At 43.0% G+C, this 19,087-nt stretch overlaps 1 protein-coding gene across 1 annotated transcript in view; it reads left to right on the forward strand.

Annotated features, from left to right (window-relative positions):
• The window catches only part of EMILIN1 (elastin microfibril interfacer 1), a 153,100-nt gene extending 135,127 nt beyond the window's left edge, over positions 1–17,973 (forward strand). Inside the window, exons 4-9 of the mRNA XM_085613247.1 lie at positions 1,009–3,195; positions 4,137–4,253; positions 7,204–7,221; positions 8,648–8,665; positions 11,799–11,933; positions 15,263–17,973. Of these exons, the coding sequence (XP_085469373.1) occupies positions 1,009–3,195; positions 4,137–4,253; positions 7,204–7,221; positions 8,648–8,665; positions 11,799–11,933; positions 15,263–15,588 (2,801 nt within the window). The 3' untranslated portion in view covers positions 15,589–17,973. The remainder of the gene's footprint in view (positions 1–1,008; positions 3,196–4,136; positions 4,254–7,203; positions 7,222–8,647; positions 8,666–11,798; positions 11,934–15,262) is intronic.
• Positions 17,974–19,087: the final 1,114 nt, after the last annotated feature.

The following is a 19,087-nucleotide window of genomic DNA, read 5'->3' on the forward strand; positions in this document are numbered from 1 at the left end:
TTCGGCGGACGGGATATCCATCGTCGTCGTGATGCGGTAAGCTGTCCGCCAAGACCTAAATCAGGCCCTTAGTTACAGACAATTGCAAATGCAACCTTCTATCCTCTCCTCACGCAGACACCACTTTGGTCGAACCTGAAGGTCCTGTGACCTTTACACCAGAGCCTACCTTGCCCAATCACATTACTTCCAACTTCTGCACTGTCACAAGCAAAAACCAGTCTTTATATTAGATTTTGCCACATGATATACTTAGAAGTTGTTGCGTAGCTCCCTGTAGAAGGGTTGAGTAGAATCTATGCTTCGCAATCAGGCTGCTTTAAATAGCGTGAAGGTAAATGAGACGGTAAAGTGTCCATCAGAGGAGGAGTAATACTAGTATGAGAACGTTGATAGGGACTCTGAGCAAGAGAACAGAGGGGGGAAGTTCACCTGGCACTTTTATAAGAGTGACAATCATAATTAGGGCTCCCCGTTTTATGATATTTAATTATTTACCATTTCCATCTGTTTTTATCCATATTTATTTTTTAGCCATCTTATTAGTATTTACCCATATTTATTTTGTCTTCTGTGTATAAATGAAGTTGTAAAATGGTTTAATTCCACATTTATTTAACTAAAAAAACGTGCACTTTGACGCCTGTTGTGTTTTGGTAAATTAAGCAGCTAAATATAACATAACAAGAAAATATTCGCATTATAATATAAATGGATACTGACATGTTATTTAAGGAAATCTTGCCCTGTTTTAACTCTCCACACCATCTATCTGCTCAGCTGTTAGACTGGAACTGATGAAAGACTGTATGAAAAGTCACTCAAAAGGAGTCCAATTTTCTGTATTTTTCTATTTTTAAAAATAAATACAGACAGGAAACACATTGTTTCCTGTCTGTATTTATCTGTAAAAATCAGTAAGAACGAAAAACTGGGAGCCTTAATCATAATGTGAGAAGTTTCTGTTGTGGTCTTTAACTATATTAATTATCCTAATTGTCTCTGTAGGACAAAATGGGGACTCAGAGAAAGTCCGACAGCTGGAAGAGAAGGTGCAGAGTTTGACCAAGGACCTACATGATCTGCAGTCGACACTGCAGGGCATGACGGAGAAGTTCAAAATCGAAATTCAGCAGACTGTAGAAACAACCCTCAACGGGAAGCAGCCTGCAGACGCAGCGGCACACCCTGAGATGAAGGAGACCCTCAACGAACTCCAACGGCGCCTAGAGCAGCTAGACAACCGCATCGCAGATCATGACGAAGAACTTGAAAACATCAATAACGGCAAAACACAGCCAATCACTAACATTAACATAAACCAGAAACTCATCGATCTGAGGGGGGACATCATGAGAGAAGTGGAGAGGAGAATGCAGCAGTCCTGCTCGTCTTGTCTGTCTGAAGTGGAGGGCTTCCGTAAGCAGCAGGAGGAGGACAGGGAGAGGATGCGCACACTGGAGAAAATGATGACCACTATTGAGCAGAGAAACCGCGAATCCGTGCAGAACATCCATAGACACGTTACTGAGCTGACAACTCGCATACCAAAAGACTGCTGCTCCGAGTTGGAAAACTTCAAGTCAAAACTAGGGGAGGTTGAGAAGACAGTCGACTCTGTGTTCAGCTCGTTTCACATCTTAAACGGGCGACTGGACAGTGAGCTGAATGGAAACAACAAAGACCATGATCAGATCTTTAACAGCCGCTTAGAGAACATAGAGGGCCGGATGAACACCACACAGAGGACATTAGAGGAGCATTACTACTACTACCGCGATGATCTTCGTAAGTACATTCAAGATGAGGTTAATAAATTGAAGGGTGAATTTGGAGACCGAGTCCATGGCAATGAAGAAAAGATCAAAATCCTTCTCAATGAGCTGGGTAACAACTCAGGATTTGAGGATTCTGTAGGCCAAACCATGTCCAATCTTGCCCTAGACATCAGTATCCTACAGAATAGCGTTGGGCAAAACAGTGGAGCTCTAGACAAAGTTATCTTGGACATGAAAGACCTACGGAATCAGTTGAAGACTGCGGTTGACAACTGTACTGACATTTTCTCCTCTGGGAATTCTGAAATCACAGACATCGTTATCGAACTCGAAAGGAGAGTCGAGGATAATGAGGGGCACATCCGGATCATCGTCCCTAGCATCACACAGTTGAACCTTTCTAGTGAGTCCTTGACAGACCGGGTAGACAACCTGGAGGAAGATGTGTTGAACATGCGGGCTACTGTTGAATTGAACGGAGAATCCTTAATTAAAATGACAACGGATATAAATAGCCTTGATGACCGCCTGACATCTTCAATTAACACAGGTATACACACACATGATTCAACGCATAAGGACATGGTTCTGTACCATAATTTGACCAATGGGAAGTTAGGGAAACTGGAGAATGACCTGAAGGCGCTCACAACTATGATACAGTTCGACTATAAAAGCTGTGGCCAGGTTTGTTCGAATCTCCAGGAAGAGGTGGGAAAACTGAAAGAGGAGGTGCAAGAATGTAAACTGTCATGTCAGCTGCTTCAGAAGAAAGCTGAAGATGATAAGGCCGTCATTGAGTCAAACAAACCCCTTGATGGGTTTAGCGTTTTTGGGGGAACATCTAATATTGACTTGAAATCCATGCAGGGAGAACTGTCAGATGTCATTGTGACCTTCAGTTCCCTCAATGACACGATCAAAGACTTGCAAGAGACTGTGGGGAAGCATCAGACCGACATTCATGACCTAGGAACCACCAAGGATAAAATAATAACAGAGATCAACAAAATCCAGCAGGAGGTGACAGAGCATATCGGTGACAGTGAGGAGAAGTTCATCACCTTCAACAAGGAGATAGAGCGATTCAGTTCTACGGTGCTCGTTGAGACAGAAGACTGCAGGCGATCCGCTGGTGGAATGGAAGAGAGGTTGTCGAAACTCGAGAAGGTCTGCGACAAGCTTGACACAGTCTCTGGGAGCCTGAAGACCATCAAAGAAGGCTTGAACAAACATGTCTCCAGCCTCTGGAACTGCATCAGTGAGGTGAACAACACAGTCAAGACTCACGGGGCCTGGTTTGAGAAACTCCACAACACCCAGCTGAACGGCATCAACAAGCGGCTCAACGTGTTGAACAGTTCTGTCCTCGTCTTGAGTTCGGAGTTCCAGAACTTCACAGTACAGGATTTCATGGGTATGATATTTCTTTTTTCCTTTACATCTTCCTGAGCTCTATGCTCATGTTGTCCACCATACGTTCATAAAGCAATTACTTTGATTTCACAAAGCTCAGAGTGACTCCGTGAGAAAGGTATTGCCTCCAAAGTTCTTTCCAGTTAAATGAACCTCCTTTGGGTGTGTCCATTTATTTATATAATCTCATTGCAGCAAAGTCTCATATTTGGTCCTTTGGTGATTTTATCTGTTGCTGGCTCTGAAAAAGATTAGATCAGATTAGATCAGATTTGTGATCATCTTGTAATTGTAGAGGGAAGACCCGGGCCTTGCTCGAACAGGCGCTGTTATCCGAGCTGTGCTCCCGCTGTGAGTGTGGCACTTGCTTGGGTATGTTTACTTGTGCCAAAAACAACTCCAGAAAAATATCTCATGTGAAAAGATTGTACTGTGTTTCCAAGAACATGCCCAAGACGAGTGCTTCCTGGGAAGTGTCACCAAGTGCTGTCGCCAAATTATGACAAACATTTAGTAAATGACCTATACTGGGAGTGTTCCTGAATGCAAATTCTGACCATAGTTTTGAAAACCCTTGCACTTTCCTGCCTGTATCTGCTGTTCCTTTTAAGTGAGTCCCTCTGTTCTTTGGTTTAAGGCATAGGCAGAAAGTCAGAGATTACTTTCTATTGTCAGCAGGAATACAGGAAATAGGCAATAGGCAGAATATAGTTGGGCAGTTCAAGAGATCTTTGTCCTCATAATCAATCTGATTGTTTCTCAGACTGTAAAAAACACCCAAAACTCTCACAATAGTTTTCTTTTTTAATAAAAAGACTAGAATCATGCTTGAATTAACTTCAGTCCTTTGCAGTACAATGCATTAATGTACAATGAGGTTGGCTCTTATATTTGGACATTTTCATCACAATACCTAAGGCTACATTTGTCATCTGTTTTCAGGACCACCGGGTCTTCCAGGCCCGCCAGGCCCACCTGGGAAGCAAGGTGTTCAAGGCCCTCCAGGGCCTCAGGGACCTGCTGGAAAGGATGGAGCCATTGGACCAGTGGGTCCACCAGGTATGTGGAGAACACAAGTGCATCAACATATGTTGTCTCTAATTTAACAAAATAATCTTATGCTATGTGTGGGCCAATACACTGCTGCTATACACATGTCCCTGAAGAGCAAGGGCTTGTATCCTGTGCACAAGCTCAACTTTGCTGTCATGGCAACTGGCTGCACCTGCAGACAGAAGCTCATGGTCAGGATCAGGAACAAATAGCTCTAGCTGGGATGAATGAAAGCCAGACTAACTCTTCTCAGTGTGAGATAATTTCAACCAAAAGGCCACAGCATCGATCCGCCGAGTTATAACAAAAGGGCCAAAGCTCACTTAACCTGCTATATGCAAATAGGAAACAATATAAGAAGACAGACAATTTTCCATGAGCAAAATAGGAAGAATTTATCTTGCTATATCAGCATATTTGGTTTTCTTGACCATAGACCATTGCAAACTTTCTGAAAAATGTTGCCTATACTTCTGTAACTGATTTAAATAATAAGTCGGTGTTAGAATCCATTACTATATATGAGAATAACATATAAAAAATCGTGGATCAAATCCTTTTATACATCAGATAAGTAAAGCCTTGGTGGTATTATGAGTTGCAATATTATAAAAACATTCTTCAATTGGTAAACAAGAAGCCCAGTTCTCTTGAGTTTCATTACATTGGTACAGAAGATATTGACTCACACTTTGATTAATTCACTTTGTTCGACCATTTTACTGTGGATGATAACCAGAGGAAAGAGCGTGTTCAACTCTCAATGACTTACATACATGGCAACATGCTTTCCCTCTCCTCAGGAAGCTGCACTGGCTCCCCGTTCCCCAGCGCTGTGCCTTTACAGTTGGCTGCCTGGTGTTCAAATCCCTAAACGGCAGCAGTCCCAAATTCATCGATAATCTAATTTCTCGCTGCACTCTCCCACGCAACCTCCGCTCAACCCAGCTCCACCTTCTGATGGTGCCCCCATTCAAGCTGAAGCACCAAGGGGGATGTAGATTTGCGACCCTGGCCCCACGCTTGTGGAACTCCATTCCCCTGAACTAAGCACCAACCTACTCAACTTTAGAAAATCTCTCAAAACCTGGCTATTCACACAGGCATACGAATGATCTGTTCCGGGCTGGCTACCCCTTAGCTTTCTCAGCGCCAAGAAACCAACCGGTGTACGAGCGCTCTACAAATCATTGATTACATAACATAACATAACATAGAGCTCTCCAAAAATGTGAAAGATACTGAGTACCTCTATCAGAATCCATGATGACTAAAATATTAGCTCTGATTGTTCTTGGACTGAGAACCTCAGATAGAAGTCTCCGTTCAGACCATTATCTTGGAAAGGATAGTGTATAAGTCGAGGGCTTGCCCCTTCCCTAAAACTCATGCGTTGGTTGAGCACACCAAGAACATGCCCAAGTTTGCATAATCTGCCTAGTGCTGATGTTCTCAGTCCCACCACCGCTCTCCTCACCTGGCTTTGGGTGCAGTTTGCAGAATACCCCTCTGTGTGACTGTGCAAACAAAAACACAAGCGCGGTTTAGGCAGAAAGAAAGTTTACTCCTTGGTCTGAGCGTAGCGTCCAGCAACATCTGCCTAACGTGAACGAGGGGCACACCGTCTTTTCCTAAATGGTTGCAGTCTATGATATACCCACAGTACAGTAGCACGGTGTGAAAGCATTCCGCAATGAAAAGGATTATGGGATACAGGGGTGTGAGGAAATAATCTTCCAATAAAGTGATGAAGGGTGGATGGGTGTTATGGGAACCATGTGGTGGTGATATGATCTAATAGTGCTATGGTCATGTGGTTATATGGTATTTTGATAGTAGGGTCTTCTTTTGTGACGATACGATCTTGTAATCTCATGAATTTACGATGATATGGTCTTGTTATTTGATGTTCATGTTATATGGCCGTGTGGTGTGCGATATTGTTATGGGCTGCTATAGTGATGATTTTAGATACTCTGATGATGATATATTTTCAGATGTGATAGTATGGGCTTGTGAAGATATGGTCTTGTTATTTGATGTTCTTGTGATATGGCCGTGTGGTGTGCGATATTGTTATGGGCTGCTATAGTGATGATATTAGATACTCTGATGATGATATATTTTCAGATGTGATAGTATGGGCTTGTGAAGATATGGTCTTGTTATTTGATGTTCTTGTGATATGGCCGTGTGGTGTGCGATATTGTTATGGGCTGCTATAGTGATGATATTAGATACTCTGATGATGATATATTTTCAGATGTGATAGTATGGGCTTGTGAAGATATGGTCTTGTTATTTGATGTTCTTGTGATATGGCCGTGTGGTGTGCGATATTGTTATGGGCTGCTATAGTGATGATATTAGATACTCTGATGATGATATATTTTCAGATGTGATAGTATGGGCTTGTGAAGATATGGTCTTGTTATTTGATGTTCTTGTGATATGGCCGTGTGGTGTGCGATATTGTTATGGGCTGCTATAGTGATGATATTAGATACTCTGATGATGATATATTTTCAGATGTGATAGTATGGGCTTGTGAAGATATGGTCTTGTTATTTGATGTTCTTGTGATATGGCCGTGTGGTGTGCGATATTGTTATGGGCTGCTATAGTGATGATATTAGATACTCTGATGATGATATATTTTCAGATGTGATAGCATGGGCTTGTGAAGATATGGTCTTGTGATTTGACGGTTTCGAGATGATAGGACCTTGTGGTGTGATAGTATTGTGGTGTGCTGGTATGCCTTTGATTCTCTTGGATGTTATGGTATACTTTTGGTGCTGTGTAGTTTGGGTTCATGTGCCATGGTCATTGTGATGATATACTAATGCAGTTTGGATAGTCAAGTATTTCTAGATGATTGCCTTGAGTGGTGTCTTTAGAGTGATTTCTCAAAGTCTTGATAACTTTGTTATTTCTCCCTCTCTTTCCATTGTAGGTCTGCGTGGTGAGAAAGGTAAGTCCCCGCCTAACTTTATCTTTAAATACAAGTTCTGTGTCTTGTGACCCAATTTCCTTAGCAACGTTAGAAAACTCTTCTGAGACTTGTAATCGCATCTTTTATCGCAGACAGGAAATGTTGCACAGATCACTATTATGGGCGCAAAAGATTAACGCTCACAAACAACAGAGTTGTGGAAAGCAACATTTATATTTGAAGTAAAAGGACTTTATTTTAACGTTATCAACTAAAACTAAGACACTACTAAAGTACGGGTTTCGGAACAGCCTTGCCGGAAGCTTAGCTTTAGAACATGGTAGGATGACAATAGCAGATTTGTGAGGGTAAGCGGTTTACACTATATATTTTTCTGAAAATCTTGATTGTAGTGCAATTACCACTTTGAATCAAGCATATCCTGTGACACATTGCCACTATGTAAAGACCAATGATAACTGCGAAGTGCTGTTGCACGCGTGATCATTGAACCAGGTTACTTCTGTAGTTCTGACTTCCACAATAGCACCATGAGGTAATGTAATTATTGTATACAAATATTATGACCCATGGTGTAGTGCTGGATTCTAAATAAGCCTGGTCTGTTGATCTAAAATCTTATAAACTCTAACATACTCCTCAGTGGGAGGTGATGAAAAGTGCTTCTCATTTCTGAAGAAAGTGGTACCTTCAGAGGGAAGTCCGGCATCTTTAGACATTTCCCCCATCGAATGGGCAGGACTGACACTCACTAGAAATGTAAAAAGAAAATGACATTGCCATCACTTACAACACCCTGCATGAGACCCTGTCAGCCACAAGCATACTTCAGTGCTGGATAACTCTCCTAAGCTGTTACATCTTTTAGAGCTGTTAGAGTTCTTTTTTGTCCCACTTGAATGGGTCACATTAGCTTTCTTTGACAATCAAATATGCGGGCAGCAGCGCGGATCGTCTGTAAGATGCTACTGTAAATTTCAAATCAGCATTTCAGTGACATTTTCTTTTCTTCATAACAAGGAACGGTTCTAGAGGAGGACGGTAATTGAAAATCCTCTCGTTTTTGGAGAAACACTAAATCCAGAGGAGAATCCACTGGTGGAATTTCCTCTACCGCCCTCTTCCAATGGTTAGGTCTCCTCCCCTGGGTTCTCCTACGGATTTAGCAATTGCTCAAGAAATCAGGAGATTTCCATGATCAACCAACCCTAAATCAGGAGGTTTCCATGATCAACCAACCCTAAATCAGTCTCCAAGTGCAGATGTTTGCATTGTAAATAGTGTATTATCTTTGACTTGCTTGGTGGCATCCAGATTTACACCTTTGCTATGCCTCTCTCTACTGAAAATGTTGAATACAAGCAGAGTATTGACTGATTGAAACCTTCTAACTAGGAGCATTGTATTTTAAGTAGTTAACTCTTGTCTTTTCTTTCTCTAACAGGTCTGCAAGGAGAACAAGGTAAGCCCCATGTTACTTACAATTTCATTGTGATCTGTTCCTTTCAGGAGCCATGGTACGTTATAGGCAGCTGCCTAAAGGCACGAAACCAAATTACCCCAAGATGGCACCAGATTGCAACAAATGGCCTTGTTTTGAGAGGAAAAGGAACAGTCAAACATATGAATTTGAATGGGGCTGAGCAGCACATGTGGTCACCGTCCATTAATATCTACAGTATCTGGCTCGAGACATTGTCCCCCGGCACCTGGGAACAAAATGTGTTTAGAAAAAGTATGCAAGATCCTGCCACTGTGCTAGTAGTCACTCTTGGGGGTTTGGATGGCAGCTTTTACTGTCAAATGTCATCAGTTTGACAAAAATTACTTCCCTGAAAGCAAAATATAAGGGTTGTATGCCCGTAGCGGTGACATAGAGCTGATTATTGCCTCCATTTGCTGGTACTTGCTCTTTGTGAACATTTCATCATTCGTCTCTGTTTTGATGCTGCCCCGTTGTGATTTGTCATATAATAAATTGTAACATTGAATGGAGAGAGGGAGTAGTCTACACCACCTCTTTGATGACCATGTTTCACACTTGCGATGCTCGTGGATAACGCAGTGTAATTCTCCTAAACTACAGTCTTTCCATACTCTGTGATCAAACTCTCACTCTGCTTTATCATGAGATACAGCAACTAGAATGAACTTTGCCTGAGCATGGATGTCCTTTGGTGGTCACTAGGATTTGCAGTAGATTCCCCATGTAGCACCTTAAATCCCCTCTGGACTGCTGTGCAATTGATGTCATTTAATAATCTGACTACCAATCTCTTAAAGATGGTTTACTGATGGGTGGAAAAGTATAATCCTTCACATCAATGGTAATTCGTCAAGAGGAATCTCCAGCTGTACATGGAATTGCATTTATTCTGGATTATGGCACTGAACATTTCCAAATCAGGCCTTAATTAGACCTCTAGTTTGTTTTTTATCTCTTGCCTAGGCAGCGCTTGCGTTGTCTCTTCGAAACATGCTGTATTCCGGATACAGGCATTAAGCTCTGCCCACTTTACGCCCATCTTTTTATTTGGCTCATGTTACTGTCCTTTGTCAATGGTGGCTTTTCATTGGTCAATAGGCTAAGTAGTCCCTCCTTCGTACTGCCTTTTCTCTTGTTGCTCCCATGAGGACACTCCCTGTTACAAGTGTTGTTACTTTTACTGTTCTTTGTGGTGCTCAGTGAGCACTCTTTTTTTATTAGGTCTGTCCTAGTTTGGTGGCTTGCTGCTGCTCGTTTTTATATTGTTACATTGATACCAAACACTTCCAGCTTGGCACGTCGCAATGCTGCGCTTAATCTGTAAGTACATACAAGGAGATGATGGACGGAGTGCTAAAACTTTTCAGACTCTCACCCCCGGTCACAGATCTGGGTTGAATCCATCATCGTTCTTTAGCTCACTTCGCCACCCAAGTTCAGAGCCAGCCATATGCAAATCAGTCTTGACCCTGTGCCTCATGGGAACAGTCCAGCCCAAACTGCCAGGCCAGGTCCTCCCTGGAACGGAAACAAGCATCCTGGGACTGGTTTCGGGTTAACACCCCTCATCAGTCAGGCTAGCTTGAATCCAGTGGCAAAGTGAGCAAGGGACCCACGTCTGGGCATACCCTGCCAACTTAGGGTGAGCAAAGCAAACACAAGGAGATGATGGACGGAGTGCTGACACTTTTCAGACACTCACCCCCAGGCACAGATCTGGGTTGAATCCATCATCGTTCTTTAGCTCACTTCACCACCCCAGTTCAGACCCAGCCATCTGCAAATCAGTCTTGACCCTGTGCCTCATGGGAACAGTCCAGCCCGAACTGCCAAGCCAGGTCCTCCCTGTACTGGAAACGAGCATCCTAGGACCGGTTAAGGGGTTTCACCCCTCATCAGCCAGAATAATTTGAATCCAGTGGCACAGTGTGCCCGAGGCCCACGTCTGGGCATACCCAGCACACTTAGGACGAGAAAGCAAAATGCACACAATTGATGGACGGAAAGCAGAACAAATCAAAACATTCACCCCCAGGCAAGAGATCTGGGTTAAATCCATCATTCTTTTGCTCACCATGCCACCCCAGTTTAGACCTGGCTATATGCAAATCAGTCTTGACACTGTGCCTCATGGGAATAGTCCAGCCCGAACTGCGAAGCCAGGCACTCCCTGGACCGGACACAAGCATTCTAGGACTGGTTTTGGGGTTTCACCCCTCATCAGCCAGGATAGCTTGAATCCAGTGGCACAGTGAGCCCAGGATCCACGTCTGGGCATACCCGGCGCACTTAGGGCGAGAAGGCAAAAGACACACAATTGATGGACAGAATACAGAACAAATCAAAACATTCACCCCCAGTCCAGAGATCTAGATTAAATCCATCATTCTTTTTCTCACCATGACACCACCAGAGATCGCAGCCTTGGTGGCAGAGATTTCCACCAATAGTACAAAGTTACTATTATGAACTTTACACTTGATTCTATTGTAGGATAATATAACCCCTGATTCGAGGTAGTGGAGTCCTATACGTCTACACCTAGATGTAAATGTCCACTCTGAAATGGTGAATTAGCAAACAAGAGTAAAGTTGCACCTAGATGTTGTAGTAAATATGCACTGAGTAAATGGACACTGGTATAGTTACCTTTGTGAAGAGAACCAAATGTTACAACAACAAAAAAAATTCAGATCCACCACCTGTTGCCAGAATAACAGACAGCAGGTGAATTTAAAATAGTTTCATGCTCACAACTATTGTTACAGGTAAGTAGTTATTTTTTTATGATTCAGAATTTATTAACATTGTGTAGCAATGGCACTTTGATGATATGAGAAGAACTGCGAGGTCACACCATGTAATGTTATTGAAGAGAATCACATCCTGTGATGTCATGGGAGATTAAAGAGCATGTAATTCTACCTTTGCTGCCCTTATGATTTTGATAAAAGGACGCTGCTATCCTTGAGCGGAATTATGTATTACACCAGATCTCCGATAGGGTTGGCGGATGTGTAAATATGGTGCCCTGCTACACCCCTCCCTATTATGGCCTACTGTGTTCTAAATATGTACCTAATCCACACTTTTTCTGTCTGTCCAACAGGTCTTGTCGGTGTGGCGGCTAGCGTACCCCACGTATCCTTCAGTGCAGCCCTCACCTACCCTCAGGTGGACCCCGGAACCGTTGTATTCGATAAAGTGCTTGTTAATGACGGCAGCTACTATGACCCTTACACAGGTGAGTGAGGATAACGCATGCACTGATATATCCCTTATTATTTACACTTATGCACATATATTAGATTTTATTTCATATCCAACTGCAAGGAAAAAATGTAAAAAGAAAGTCAGATACATTGCATAGAGGTATATTTGCACCAGATGGCAGACTGTTGAGAGCTGATCAAGAAGATAGGTTTCAGGAAGCTTAAAAATGAGAATTGTAACAGAAGCATTCATGTTACAAAGGAACTTCATGTAATTGCAAAAATGAAGTGAGTAATATGAAAAATAGATATTTTTTGTCTTTTCCGATGTTCAATAATCCTGTATTTAAATTGAAATAAATTAAAGACCTTCACACCGCGCACTTTTCACTGACCATTGGACTGAATGACCAGCTAGCATAAATGACATTTTTCTACTTGAGTGGGTCTCTAAATAGCGCTGAAAAAAATCCACCAGCGCAATCTATTTTATCTGGATATGTAAGTGTAATATTGCTCCAGAGTGAGCCATCTAATTTGTCCCATTCTGTCCCTATTCCTCAGTTCCTTCTTCTGCTACACTCGAAGTGTTTAGAAGCAGGTTCAAGAGCATAACAAAGCGCTATGTGAAGCTGAATGGCAGCTTTTTATTTAGCATAGAAGAATGATAAGGATATAAGGACCCATACACCTTAAGCTCATTAATGTAAAATCTATAAAAATAGGCTTGGTACAACAGAGTGGTGTGTACATTTTCTAACTGTGAACTGTATTTGCAGATTTACAAATATGTTAGAATTTCCAGTTTATTTTTATATAAATGTTGATTTATAAACAGGTTAGTAGAATAAAATCATCTGTCATGGTCTCCCACCCACCCCACACACACACCCTCTCACCTTCTCAAGACAATGCAAATACAGCGAAACACTTGGGAGTCTCCTGTACTTGTAAGAAACAATCCTGTACTTTTACGAAACAATATATGAAAATAAATACCAGTGTTATGCAATTAATTCTGGATTCACATGCTGTGCATTGTTCAGCCATCTATGGGGCCTAAAAATACATGGGGCATATTATCAAGGACGGCGTTAAAAATTATCGGCGGTTTAGCGGCAGGAAACTGCAGCTAAAGCGGCGATAATGGGCTTGATAATATGCCGCAGAGAATTCCAATAGAAGCCCATGTTCTGGTGTGAACATGGGCTTCTATTGGAATTCTCCAGGGCATATTATCAAGCCCATTATAGCCGCTTTAGCGGCAGTTTTTCTGCCGCTAAACCGGCGATAATTTTAATGCCGTCCTTGATAATATGTGCCCATATTTGATTTTGAGAGTCGACCTTAGGAGAGGGCTCTGCGACTACTCATGACGTCGACTGTAAGTCCACAATGCTTCACTGCATGGCTTTCATGATCAAATTGCTTTTTGTCCGCCATTGGGCCAGATGCACAAGTTCAGAATGAAAAAGATAAAGTTTTAGATATTTTTGGGAAGTTTAACTGGAGTCCTCACTTCGAACCTCGCATTGTGGACCCTCCTCCTCGACCCCCGCTTGGACCCTCCCACAGTCCGCTTGTTTCATGCTGTCCTCAGATTGGGCGTAGCGATGCCTATCATGACCCCACCTCCTCCCTGCCCTGCCATGCAAACTGTAACTCACGCGCCAAATGCTATATTTATAGGAGGAGTTCGCACCACATCTGTATGTTTCAACTCATGCACAGATAATCTCATGTCACTAGTGAAAACTTTTATGTCAGATGTCAAGTCATCTGTGACATCACAGTGAGCTTTACATTTTCCGAGTGATGGGTTGCACAGTAGGGGCCCGATTCACAGAACTAACTTAACACAAATTCCTAAACCTACTACCATTTTGGTATTCACAGAAGGCACTGACTCATTTCGGTATTCACAGAAGGCACTTACTCATTTCGGTATTCACAGAAGTTAGGAGTCCTAACTTTAGGACTCCTAAATGCCTTCTGTGAATACCGAAAGTCTTAAAATTAGGATTTTACTCAGTTTAGGAGTAGTAAAGTTAGGAGTCCTAACTTTAGGACTCCTAAATTCTTACTGTGAATACCGAAAGTCTTACATTTAGGATTTTTCTTAGTTTAGGAGTAGTAAAGTTAGGAGTCCTAATATGAGGTAATGTGGGCTTACGTAACCCCACCATGTCTCTTATGATCTACGTCCAAAATAAAAGATTTTTTAGCACGCATGCTTTTCCAGACTTAACCACTGGATGCAGAATAATGCACAGCATGGATACGCAAAATTATCTGCATGGTTTTTTGTTAGAGGTAAATACCTTGGGGCTTATTTATGAGAGACTTGCGCTGCCACAGCGTCACTTTTTCTGATGTTCCTGTGGCGCAAACCTCTCAAACACATCTATAAAGCCACGCAAAGCAACTTTGCATGGCTTTGAATGGCCTCATAGGTATGGAGTAAGGCGAGGAAGCGCAGTTTGCTGCGTTGCCTGAATATAGCATATTACATTGCATGCTATTACATTGCGTTCTATTACAACAAGGTCGTTAGAACGACTGCGTCCTTAGAATGCGATACCTTTACATCGCAAGTCATTAGATCGATTTGCTGTAGGGGCGTGCTGGACTTAAAAATTGTATAATTTACTATTCCAACTCCAGCCTGCGCAACAGTAGGGAATGTGTTGGAATAGTAAATTATACTATTCCTTAGGTTAGAGCGCCCCCTACAGCAAGTCGTTCTAATGACTTGCTATGTAAAGGCATCTCGTTCTAACAACGCAGTCATTGTAACAACTGTGTTGTAAAAGGAACGCGATGTAATAACATTGTTGTAAACTCTGTTTCCTGTGTTGCCTGGGAGGCTTTCCATGGGCTTTCAATGAATTTGACCCAGATTGACTTAACCACGCAAACCTGGGAAAGCGTCAAAACCATACGCCTCCCCAGTGCAGGCGTAACAAGGAGAAATATTTTTATTTCTCATTGTTTTTTCATCTTTTCATGTGTGCTGCATTTTGAAGCACACATAGAACGAGGAACACGCCTCTTGGGATTGTTTTTGTGCAGGAAGATACCCCTTCCTGCACAGAAACAATCCTGCATGCAACGGAGGCAACCTTACACCATGGTGCACGAGATCCTGTGTTGGCGCTAGGCTGCCGAAATGGCGCCAGCGCAGGGAGAAAGGACAGGAATGCACCGTATTGCATAAATATGGTGCATTTCTGTCCTTTCACTTTAGTGAAGGGCAACACAGCAAGTTGACATGCTGCGGGGGGCCCTTGTTTCTGAACTCTTTGTGGTAATCCTTGAATTTTTTTATATTTCTCTTGACTTGTGTTATTTTTACCCTCAGGTATTTTCACTGCACCTTACGATGGCCGCTACTTCATCAGTGCAATTCTGACGGGTCATAAGAATGAAAAGGTGGAAGCTGTGCTCTCCAAATCTAATGTCGCCATTGCCCGGGTCGACTCTGCTGGCTACCAGCCCGAGGGCCTCGAGTACAAGCCGATGGTGGAGAACAAGCCAAACACGGGCTCCCTGGGCATCTTCAACATCATCCTGCCACTGAAGGTGGGCGACACGGTCTGCGTGGACCTGGTGATGGGCAAGCTGGCCCACTCCGACGAGCCGCTCACCGTCTTCAGCGCCATTCTACTCTACGAAGGAGAGGAGTAGAGCGGGAACTGTTTATACTCCAGCGTCCCTCTGACTGTCTATTTAATAATTTTTTCTATTTGCCTGCTGGAGATGTCAAGGAATACCAAACTCATTTTAACTGAGGTGAAATGGAGAGGGAAGGGAGGTGGGAGGCTATGGAGGAAGGACACACTACTGTGGATGAACTTTGAGTTCACTGCCATCTAACATTTTCGTTGACTGTGTGAAGCTTGTCTTCGGCTAGAGGAGGAGCAATCACCAATGCTTTACACTGCTTGACAATGATGCAGCCCTCATCCACACTGTCCACCCTTCTGCTCCCCAAGAGCACACCGTAAAGTTGTCAAACTTTCTCACCGCCAACACTCCTGGCCACAGCACCCCATGAGCGAGGCACTATGAGACGAGCAGTTCTGATGGAACCATAGGCATGGAGGACATTACGTGGCCTGTACGCTTACTGGCACGTTAGCTATCTCACCTCAGTGCACACTCCTGGACATATGTAATTCCCAAGCAAATTTGGATCTGATGGAGTTCCCCTGCTGTGGCCGCTCCAGTCTGTGGTTGAGCAATGCAGTCAGCCAGTAACCCTCTCCGCCATGCCCAGCAGAGGCAGGTCCCTGTCTATGCACTTCCTGTGTCGCTGGCACTCATGATGCACACAGCGCATCTCAGAGTTTCAGCGTTGGGTTTGAGGACCACAAATATAAAGGACACAAATGTTCGTCTAAATTCAGCGGGAGGCCACGGTACTCACGTTTGGAGTACGGGACACTCCTCATATGCCACATTGACAGTTGCAAACAATGTAACTTTTTTTCATAAAAAAGCTATTTTTGGTATGCTTACACTGAAAGGGAGTGGCAGACTAGTGTCACATGGAATCACTGTGAAAAAGGGAGTAATGTTGCACCTGTATCAGTGTCTAGAGAGCTGTTGTGTTGTAGGGTTGATCTGAAAGGCAGAGCCTTTGAATTGGAGCAGTTTTTTGCTTTGTCCAGCAGTGGAGATTTTCAGAATGCACACTGAGGAGGCCATAATCAGGCTCCAGGGTAAGGTTTGTGTAAAAACCTGCAGATTTACAAGTGTGCCTTTTCAATTCTTTATTTTAAATTTTAAATTTCAAGGTAGGCATGCACAGATCAAGGGACACTCTTGATTGCAGATATATTTCATATGCCAAGAAGCAATGTGTGGTGAAGCGGGAGCGGGACTTGTTCAGCGCCTAAATCTTTATTCCACAGTGAGGTTTAACGTTTTGCCTCAATAGCAATAAGTGAAAAGTATGATCGGGTATGATTGAACTCTAATTTATACCGTATAAGAAGACACAAAGTGTGACCAACTCAGCAATGCATAAAGGCTGGGAGACAACACGTCATCAATGGACTGCACACCGTTGTTTCAGACATGGCACTAGAGTGCATAGACATCACTCTCTGCTCATCAGGAGACGAGACAAGGGATTTGGGAATTTCCCAAAGATATTTTAGAAATCATAATTAAATCCAAATTTGAAATTCATGATTGTACAAAATACACACGGTCACCTTCTATTGTAGCTCTCAATACACAAACCTGTCTTCTTTCCAAATTATAGCAGGTGAGCAAAATGTTATAGGACGATACAACTGCTTATGCAGTATCACACAATTTTGTAACCCGGGTGATCTAGAGTTGTATAACACTCCTAAGATATGTTTACCTTCCTTGCTCAGTTGAAAGTAACCAAAGAGGCCACTGTCCTCTCTCTAATGGCACTGGAAAGCATAAGAGAATATGGCAAATTGTGTCTGAGATATTCCCTGTGACTTAAAGTCTTACCTCAAGGATTACTGTCATGATTCATTCATTTATTCAGCCACGTTACCTATAGACCAGTCAGCCACACTCTGTTGTGTATGCCAGCATCACGTCACCGCCAATATCCGTGCCTTTACCCTTACCAAGGGTGCTTCACTGTATCAGCGGATCCCTTGCCAGCCCTGCCTAAAGTTCTGGCCTACCTTGATCCCTCGTTGAGTCAACATTTTTACCCAAAATGTGATCTTTCCCTGTGCTTAGGTTAGGCCCCAACAAAGGGTTTTGATGTCTCATAAGGTAATTTCACTTGGAAAACATTTGAATTTATAGTCAGGACAACCCAAAAGGATGTCACCTTCCTGCTTGCACGACTTCCACTAGACACTCAGCCTGCTGGAGAAGTAGAGGCCCTGTATGTATCTGGTGCATGCCCGATGTACACCTCATGCGATGCACAGGAGTTCTACGCATATGTATCAGGCATGCATTGCAAACACAGCAGTGGTGAATACCCAGGGACACGTCTCCTCATTTGTTGTTCATTCCTGCATTGTTAAAAATATTCCTAAATAAAAATATCACCTCTTTTTTTAGAAAGACTTGTTTTTCTCTGTTTCTTCCAGAGCCTCCATCTCATATTGCACAGAGCATCATTTGAGGGTAGCTTCTAGGGCCCAGGTCTTGTTGGGTCTAAAAGCTCCTGAAAGCCTCACTGTAGCTACAGTTTGTTTATTTGTACCTAAAATGACAGTTTAAAATAGTTGTTCAAATGTCCACATAAGGCTACAAACTTTGTAGCACCGGACAAAGAAATAAGTACAACAGACGGCAACCACCTCCTAATGTAACTGTCCATACACAAAAACACAATACAGCACAAGTTCAAATAAAAAAGCACAGCAGTTTTTAAGAAATAATCAGCCTAGGAAATCCTGGAAAAACAGTACTGTTAATGTTGGAATCGAAAGTGTTGCAGCATGAATCCTTTCTTGGATTCACATGCTGTGCATTATTCCGTTATCTAGTGGTTGGGTCCAGAATAGTCTTTTTTGCTTGCTAGGGGCATCATCGACCACCATTTGGTGCTAGGTCCATCTTTTGTGTGACATCAGACAGCGCCCCGGAAGTTCCTTTGCATAGTAGCCGTCTTCAGATTCTTTTTTCCGCTTTTGGGTCTGGAAGCAAAGGTAGATATTTCAAAGATTTGGACAAAATCCCCGAAAGAATCAAAGAATTTGATTGAAAATATCAGCGATCATTGACTATGAAGACACCAGAGAAGAAGAAAAACGTCCGGATACTCTTTCCTTCGGGGCACCCCAACGAAACAACAACGCACAGAGATCAACAGAGGGCAAGGTAGGGGCCATGGAAAATACCCCTTTCAAATTCTGCTCAAAGTGCCACCACAAGTTTTCTCAGCGCGATCCACACGCCGTTTGTAGCCTCTGCCTGCTGAGGGATCACAAGGATAAAGACTGTGAGGCCTGCACGGTGTTCATGTCGAAGACACTCAATGTACGCCGAAAGCAAAGGGAGGACCCTTACGCAGCCATGCTCCAAGGACAGTAACAACCTTCGCTGAAGGCCTCTCAAGCGACGAGGATGACCAGGGAGTACCCACAGAATCGACACACCGGGGTCAGATGTCGAGATTCTCGAAGGGGATGCCAAGAAGAGGCGTACTGTGAACAAAGCGACAAAGGACACC

This window comes from Triturus cristatus, chromosome 6 (assembly GCF_964204655.1).
Source record: "Triturus cristatus chromosome 6, aTriCri1.1, whole genome shotgun sequence".
Classification (NCBI taxonomy): domain Eukaryota; kingdom Metazoa; phylum Chordata; class Amphibia; order Caudata; family Salamandridae; genus Triturus; species Triturus cristatus.